Source organism: Dunckerocampus dactyliophorus, chromosome 3 (genome assembly GCF_027744805.1).
Source record: "Dunckerocampus dactyliophorus isolate RoL2022-P2 chromosome 3, RoL_Ddac_1.1, whole genome shotgun sequence".
Lineage (NCBI taxonomy): Eukaryota > Metazoa > Chordata > Actinopteri > Syngnathiformes > Syngnathidae > Dunckerocampus > Dunckerocampus dactyliophorus.
Genome location: NC_072821.1, coordinates 39,209,152 through 39,217,942, shown reverse-complemented (window position 1 = coordinate 39,217,942; position 8,791 = coordinate 39,209,152). Strand labels below are relative to the sequence as shown.

At 45.8% G+C, this 8,791-nt stretch overlaps 1 protein-coding gene across 4 annotated transcripts; it reads left to right on the top strand.

Moving 5' to 3' along the window:
- The first annotated feature begins 676 nt into the window (after positions 1-676).
- Positions 677-6,342, top strand: ccne1 (cyclin E1). Of its 4 annotated transcripts, XR_008569810.1 has the most exons (13): positions 677-1,043; positions 1,497-1,536; positions 1,706-1,793; positions 1,940-2,002; positions 2,700-2,866; positions 2,948-3,083; positions 3,377-3,523; positions 3,609-3,704; positions 3,773-3,907; positions 3,989-4,100; positions 4,175-4,332; positions 4,546-5,072; positions 5,615-5,726. XR_008569810.1 is itself a non-coding variant. In XM_054770901.1 (12 exons), exons 2-12 carry the CDS (start codon positions 1,523-1,525, stop codon positions 5,789-5,791), a joined length of 1,293 nt encoding a protein of 430 aa, XP_054626876.1. In that variant the 5' UTR covers positions 677-1,043; positions 1,497-1,522; the 3' UTR covers positions 5,792-6,342. The 4 variants fall into 4 exon arrangements, 3 of the variants coding, with proteins under 3 accessions (XP_054626876.1, XP_054626875.1, XP_054626877.1); XM_054770901.1 differs by lacking the exon at positions 4,546-5,072 and having other exon boundaries at positions 5,615-6,342; XM_054770900.1 differs by having other exon boundaries at positions 4,546-5,766.
- The last annotated feature ends 2,449 nt before the right edge of the window (positions 6,343-8,791 follow it).

Sequence of the window (8,791 nt, the reverse complement as noted above, 5' to 3'; positions counted from 1 at the left end):
CCTAGCAAGATGGCACTAAGTACCAAAAGTGCAGTTTTACAGTAATTTTACATCATTTAATATGAGGATGAATGCTAAATGCATACATACTAACAGTTAGCATGCTAGCATCTAGCAAATATTTGGTAACGATCCGATACCAAGTAAACACAGGGACAGTATGGCTTGAAAATTAGGAAGTCTTTGGGCACAAAAATCCCCAAAAGATTTGAATGAGAGCTACTACTAGTTTAAAAAAATACTTAGTGTAATAAAGGGGACTTTGGTTTTATTCTGATTGTGATAAAAAAAACGAAAAGAAAAATCCTCCAATGACATCGAAACTGTTACTTGGTATCGGATCGATGCTAAAATGTGCAGTATCGCCCACCACTATTCCGCATGTCGAAATGGGCGCCAGGCGGAAGCAGCTGCGCTCTCATTTGATTGTTTATTGTTTGCTAAAACACAGAGTGCGGCATCGTGACAGCGACGTTGACTCTTTTACAAGATTCTTACAACACTTTTAAAGAACCCCGCGGTCGCTTTACGTTAATTTTTCCCTTAGAAGCGCTGCCATGCTGCCTTTGTTTACATCCAACAGCCTAGCCACGCGGTGCCCGGCCGCTTCCGCCTCGGAAGCCCCGCCCTCGCAGCTGTCACGCAGCCGTCACGCCTCCCGCGTTGCCGGCTTAAATGGCGATAAAATATCTACTTTCTTCACTTGTTCGCGTCTTCTCCGACGACTTTTGCTCATTTGGACGACGTGCGGCTCGTGCGTGCCTGACAGGTCGACGAGCGCGGACGGGCGACGCGCACAAAAGAGGCGGATAAGAAGAAGTTTTAGCGCCAAGTTAAATCGCCTCCTCCCCGTTTGACGCGCCAGTCATCTGGTCCGCGTCGAGCCCGCTCACAGCGACCTACCGCCCGGCCTGCTGGCTCACGGTCACACGGCAAACTCACTTGTCGATTGTCTACTCCAGCCACCAACCCAACCACCCACCGATCCATCGATCGATAGATTGACTGGGAAGACGGGTGAACTTCAAGAGCAGCGTCTTGAGGTGAGCGCAGCCGAGCTAACCTTGACACATTTGCACTTAAAGGCGGAATTGTAGGCGTTTGTGTGGAGGATAAATGTTGTAAAGTTAGTTTCCGAGCTGGTTTTGGAGCTTGTGGATGGATGTCAGTGTTAAAATGTGCCAACAAAGTCTCAGCTGCTGCGTGGAGTTCCGCCATGATGAGGAGAGGCAGATGTCCCAAGTTAGTCAAAGAAAACGAGCCGCTTGCCAGCATAAATATGCCCAAATAAGCACGTTTACGGGGCACTCTGGCGTGTTTAGTGTCTTAATAAGCAGTTTGACAAGGCTAGCTGTTATTTGGGGACACTTTTGACGACTTGCAATGCTAGCAGTGTGGCTCGGCTTTGTCAGCTGAGCGTGGGGGGTTGGGAGTGACTTCATGTTCTCCCCTAAAAGTAACCACAAAACTGCCTTCAAACTTTTTCTCCTCCACAGGTTTACTCCCCAGCCTTGAGAGTAGAATGCTTGGAAGTCGGTGAGTTAATGCTTTCACTGTGAAATGGAGCTCAAGTCAACTTGGCGAGCTTTTTAGCCATCCCGGCTAGTTAGCATGGAAATGCTACACAAGCTAAAGCATCTTGCTTATGGAGCACATAAAGTTGTTGTTGTTCTTGTTGTTAACGTGTTTGTTTCTTTATTTCCAGGGAAGAAACAGAAACCAAGTCTGTTGTTCCCGAGGCGGCCAACTTGAAGGCAGCGAGGCCAAGGAAGAGGAAGGCAGATGTTGCCATTGTGAGTATGAAGGTCTTCATCTAAGCTAGCTCTCAGTTCATCTGAAGGCCTCAGCATGGACTTTGTCAGCAACAACTTTTATTCCAGTCCTCTGAGATGACCTCTCTTCTTCTTCTTCTTCTTCTACCACCACTCCCCACCCCCAGTATTTACATGATGTGGATGAGGACGCAGCAGAGATGACCAAGAAGAAGCTGCGCGACTCAGAGGTAAACTTCATCCACGTTTCCACACTCTGCATTTTGAGCGCATAAGTGCGCTCACTGACAGTATTTACCTTCCAAGACCACCACCAACAGCAAAAAACACTCATAAAGCCTTGCTCCGCCCTCCTGCTAGCTTGACATGCTCCTGATTTCAGATCACCATTTGCAACAAAAGGGACTGTTCGATAAGATTAGCTCAAAACTGCACTTGGTGACTTCCTGTTCAGTGCCAAGTAAGCTTCAAAACAAAAGCATGGTGCTATCAACCTGGATTCTGCCGCAGCAACTACCAAAATGCACACGTTATCTTTTCTCAGCTTGTTAGCCACCAGAAGGAAGATGATAGCACATGTATGAAAACTACTGCCACTCTAGTCAAAACATACAAGACCACCATTAGTGCAGCAACATATCCTCAACATGAGAATGCAAACATAAACGCACAAGTGGAGGATAATGATGCTTTTTTCAGCCATTTTCCTAAAGTGTCTGCTGAAAACTACAAATGGATAGTTTTCGTTATGTCCACGTGAGTCAACCAATCCCAGGGGTGTGGACGTAACAAGTTCTGGGTCTTTTAGTTAGTCTGTGGGCACCACCGTATCAGATTGTCGATGTCTCAGACACTGCCGATACCGCCTTGTGATTTCTGATCCACTCGGCATACTTACTCGTGTGCCTTCCTGTCGTCTTCACGAAGGCCGTCTGGAGCTCGGAGGGCGCCCACATGAGTCCACAGCGCTGGACCTCCTCCCTGGAGCAGAAGGACGAGCAGCAGATCACCCTGATCAATGCCGGCTTCCCACACTACAACTTCAACAACGTCTTCGCTACGCCGGTGCACTGCGCTCCGCTTCCCGCGCTCTGGTGAGTCCTCGTGGCGACTGTGTGCGTGCGTGATGTTGATGTAGACGCCTTCTTCCACGTGGTGCGTTTGTCGCTGCTCAGCTGGGCGAGCAAGGACGTGGTGTGGACCAACATGTTGGCCAAGGACAAGACGTACATGCGGGACGTCAACATGATGGACAAACATCCTCACCTTCAGCCCAAAATGAGGGCTGTTCTTCTGGACTGGCTCATGGAGGTCAGTAGGGTCCCTCAGTGGACACACATGTCTATGAAGGCCTGGGGTTACTTGGGACTCACAGGGTGGGCAATCAGAGTTATGGGCTGGGGAGTGATGAGTCCGGGAGTTATGGTTTAGGGTTAGAGAGTAATGGGTGAAGGAGTTGGTTATGGGTCAGGTAGTTGGGGGTAGTAAGAGGGTTAGAAGGTGCAGGTTAGGAATGCTAACTTGTTCATATGACAGACTGAGCAACTGCACGTAGCAGTTGCCATGGTAACCACCTGAAGTGTGACATGGCTTTCTTTGCTCAGGTGAGTGAAGTGTACAAGCTCCACCGTGAGACGTACCACCTGGCTCAGGACTACTTTGACCGCTTCATGGCCACGCAAAGCAACGTCTTCAAGTCCACCTTGCAGCTCATCGGCATCACCTGCCTCTTCATCGCAGCCAAAGTGGAGGTGAGGACAGGAAGTGCTGCCAGTGGCCACTTCATTAGGTACATGGGTGCAGGTCTCACCTTTCTACGTAACATTGACGGTGCAGGAGATGTACCCGCCCAAAGTGCACCAGTTTGCCTACGTGACGGATGAAGCCTGCACAGAAGACGAGATCCTCAGCATGGAAGTCATCGTCATGAAGGTAGAAGACTCCACTCACCGACCGCTCTGCCACTGTTTTGGATGTATTCATGTATTTATTTTGGCCAGGAGCTGAAGTGGAGTCTGAGCCCGCAGACGCCTGTTTCCTGGCTCAACGTGTACATGCAGGTGGCCTACCTGAAGGAGTCGGACCAGCTGCTCATCCCCAAATACCCCCAGGCCACCTTCACACACATCGCCGAGGTCTCGTCTCACCCGTCACACAAGTGTAAAAAGAAGTGCAGTGCAGAAGTGTTAACCGTGTGCTACGTCTTATCTCCACAGCTGCTGGACCTTTGCCTCCTGGATGTGCGCTGCTTGGAGTTCTCCAACGGGATCCTCGCCGCGTCCGCCTTGTTCCACTTCTCGTCCCTGGAACTGGTGGAGAACGTGTCGGGTGAGTCCATGCCGCCGGCCTCTGTTCTTACAGCCGACCTGCTAGCTCATACGCTAACCTCGTCTTGCGTGTAGCCTTGAAGAGGGCAGAGCTAGAGGAGTGCGTCAGGTGGATGGTACCCTTCGCCATGGCGCTGCGGGAGATGGGCAGCGCCCCCATGAAGATGTTCACGGGCGTCGCTGCAGACGACACGCACAACATTCAGACACACGCCCCCTACCTGACGTGGCTGGTAAGTGGAGTCCTCCTCCTCTATGTATGGGGTGTTATGTCTGGGGGGACGGCGTCAAAGGCTGGCCACTATTGTCATTGCGGGGGGCGGAGCTTGAACACACTTGCATCCAACAAGAAAGTCCACCAGTCCACTTCCTTCCTGCTTTGTGATGGCGTGGTCCCGTCCATTTGATGTGGCTCATTTGATGCATCCTTCTGTCGTGTGGCTCAGGAGAAAGCGTCGCGCTACGAGGATGCCGGCTTGGACCATCACAGCGGCTGCCAGGTGCCGTCAGGCGTCCTGACTCCGCCCCTCAGCAGCGAGAAAGCCGAGGAGTCGCTCCGAGTCGACGCGGCCACGCCGCATGTGCGACCCAGGATACGCTCGCCCGCCCCGCACAGCCATTCTGATAGGACAGTGGCACCGTAAACCCATGGGGGGATAGAAGGAATTTTTTTTTTTTTTTTTCAACTTTTGGAATGTTTCAGTGAAACTTCAGCTGCCAGTCACATGACCTCTTTATTTTATTCCCTGTATGGACGTCTTGACCTACCTGAGTGTTTCTTTGGTGCTTTGTTTTTTTTTTTGTTTTTTTTTTTATTGGCCCACAGACTGTTCCTGGAGTCATGTGACTCTCTGCTGCTATACAGCTGGGCTTGGCATCATGGCAGGATGTGTGATCATTCTAATGGGAGGGACCAGTAGCTTGGCTACCAAACAAGCCAATCAGCTGAGCTTCAGAAGCTCAACTATTGATGGTAGGGATGCTCCCATCAGGGTTTTTGCTACCCATTCCGACACCCATCATCAGCACTGAAATAGGTGAAATGAGTGCTGTTGAATGGGGGGGCTATAATTCAGGACAATTCCAAGGTCCCTTGACTCCTGGGTGGGGTGGCAAAAAACGGATAATTATTAATAAAATTAGTAATTAATGGCTGCACTCCCCTGCTATTGGCTAAATGATATGAAAAGAGGACGCATAAAATCACCGTGATTTCAATGGGAACCTATTGGACTTAGTCTGAAGACAACATAATCACTGAGGATGACACTCCTTTTTTAAGGACGCTTTGCCGTCTTCTCGTCCCATGAATTCAATCATTTTTGGGGCTTTTAGCTTATCCTTCTCAGTGCGTGTTAGCCACATGGCTGTGTTAGCTTGACAGACGATCACACTCGGGTGTCACGTGTTGTTGTTCAGATGGCGTATGAAAGCTTTACCCCCACAAGGTAGTTCTCATGGCATGTGTTAGCAGTTAGCTTTCACATGGCAGCTGTGGTTGTTTTTGTTTTGAAGGACGCCGCCACCCAAGACGTTAGTAAGGGGAAGACGCCACACTGCACCAAAGGCTCGCTGCCGCAGGCGATCAGCTGTGAAAGACACTTTTTTTTTTTTTATTACATTTTCTACGGAAATCAGCCAATACTGATCGGTGGCCGATCTATCAGAGCATCCCTAATGGATTGTATTTAACTTTTAGCCCCCGCCCACTCGCCTCATCCCCTCCGTTCCCCAAAATGTCAGTGTGACTTTTTAAAGTAAAATGCTGCTATGTATTTTTTTCATTAAAGACTTTTTTGTGAACATGCTTGCCTGTTGGTTGTCATGGTTACACAGCAGCATCCCATAGTTACGGTACTTGTTTCTTGTCTTACTGCGCCTCATCCTTGTTTCCTAACGTCAAACTCTCCAGTCCGCCTCAACAAACCAAGTCCCTGGAAGAAATAGACAAAAATATTTCAATAGAAGGCTTTTGTGAGAAATGTGACTGTACTCCCACTGTACGCCGCTAGGTGGCAGTGTGGCACTGCTGGTGATGGGACACCATGGCCCACACCAAGGTTCTAGGACATTTCTTTCCACCCAGGGCCCCATACTGCAAATTAGATCAATAATAATGTAAATTAAATAAATACAGTTGTCATTTCTAAGAATGTATTATAAAATAAATGGTACAAAAATGTTTTTTTAAATATATTGTGTGTGTATACATATATAATAAAATTATCAATATTTTAAATATTTACAATTTAAAATATATAATTTATTTATAGAATATAATTCATTTATAAATATAAAGATTAAATATATAATATAGCTGTGTGTGACATCATAGCAGGGGTTAAACGGACTTTACCTTCATTTATAATCAACCCTCCCCCTCTCAGCTCAATCCATACACACATAATACACATTTATAATACACACACACACACACACACACACACACACACACAAAGGTGAAATGTATATTTTTAAAGACCAAGGTTTTTCAGATTTGTTATTGGTGACAAAGCATATTAGCCTTTTTAGGATCACAAATTCTACTTAATTCTTGCAGTACACCCTTTTTTTTTGGTATTTTTTCTTTTTAAAACTGCTGCAAGAAACGAGTGCATTATATATTTAAAGAGAAGTTGATATTTGGGATGCAGGTGGTAAAGTGTATGTTTGTTATTGGTAGTAAGATGTGAACTTTCTTCTTGAACTATGCTAGCCTCTGCCTCTCCGTTTTTGCTGTTTATTTTCTTGCTTTATTCTTTGTCGTCATTTCCTTTTTAGAACTTGCTGCGAATGTAAAGAAAAAGAATAAAGAAGTGTGTCTCCAGGGGCGGTTTTAGCTTTTTTGAAAAGGGGGGGTGGGGTCTGGGGGTCCTCCCCCCAAAAACTTTTTAAAATTAGACCTCATTTCCTGCAGTCTGGTGGTATCTGAGGCCAATTTTATGTCCTTAATTTCAAGAGTTTGTTATTTTTATCCTTGGAATATATCGTTTAATCCAAAACATTCTATTTATAAAATGACCGGTACTAGGAGAAACCCATTTTAGCTCAATTTCCTGAAATATTTTCCAATTTGAAGCAGCTGTAAATTCCGAGGATTTGAGTGTAATTTGATGTCACTGGGGATCGCTTTTCTGGTTAATTTTTATTGAGAATAGACAACAGTTTCCCTTATAGTCATGATGCCAGAACCTTTATTTTGCACCTCCACCTGAATAGCCATGTACAGCACACGTTCAATGTCCAATGTAAATGATCAGCCTGACAGTGGGTTCAGGAGTAGCATGCGTCTCGGTTGCATTCTGGCATATGCGTCCACCACGCGCCCAGAATTCAGATGCATGTCAGATGCATGTCCCTATGGACATACATCAGAATCAGGCAAAAAAAAATCGTGGGTGCCGTTTTGAGGCACCCCCCTCTAAATCCGCGCCTGTATTCTAATTGTATTTCTTGAATGCTGCATGCCGGTGAACTTTGGTAAACAAATCAAATAAAGGTTAAAGCCACATATGCTAAGAAATGAGGAGGTGTTCTGGTGCTGACCACAAGGCGGCGCCCTGATGAACGACTCTGAGACTTACCTGGAGGACACGTGATGAGTGATTGACGCTAAAAATAACATCTGATCTAGAACTAAAGTACGAACGGGTCACATGACCCCACTCGTCCCTCCTGGGCTGTGCGGCCATGTCTTGTAAACACGCTGCTTCAGTGGTAATATCACTTTTTCAATATTTCATCACATCGCATGAACTTTGCAGTCATGCGCTGCACGTGGCGCCTAACACTGAAAAAGGAAAGGATTCGGGTCCGTTTTAGTAATTGTTATTTTGTAATCCAATAAATGTTGTTATGCAGCGATGCTAAGATGGATATATTTAAAAGAAAAAGCAGACAGAAGGTCATCTTTGGTTATAGGTGACTAAATGTATCATCAGTAGTATTAGTATGAACACTTCAACTTTTTTCTGCAGTTTTTTTCTTGTTTTGAGTTACGTCTTGTTTAACTTCTGTTAAACAAACTCTGTTTTTTCCACTGTGGTGTTCTAAATGTGCTGACTTACGTCCACAGGAGTCAGCACTTAGGACATCCTTGCCTTTTTCACGGTTTATTTACTTTTTTTAACAATTTACGCTGACTGTGATGTCAACATTCCGCCATGTTTCTTACAATGTTTCCTTATTATTAAAATCATTTTATGTATAAATAATTAAAAGTTTTAAATTTATAAATATTTTTATATTCAAATAAATATTATTACCAAATATTACCAGCATGTGAGCTTTCCCACAAGGGAAAATAACATCCTGGACCAAGTCTACAGCAACATGAAAGGTGCTTTGAAGGCTGTTCCAAGACCCCACTTTGGAAAGGCCGACCACATCTCTATATTCCTTTATCCAACATACAGACAACTTCTTAAACAAGCTCCCCCTGTAAGTACAGCAGTTAAAGTGTGGAATGAAGAAACTGATCAAGTACTTCAGGACTGCTTTGGCTGCACAAACTGGGATGTGTTTAAAACTGCAGCGGGGAGGGAAGATTGTACTGTTGATTTGGATGAATATGCTTCTGCTGTTACTGGCTACATTAGCACATGCATAGAGACTGTTATCACCACCAAGTATTACAGAAAATACCCTAACCAAAAACAGTGGATGAACTGTGATGTAAGGGCTAAGCTACGT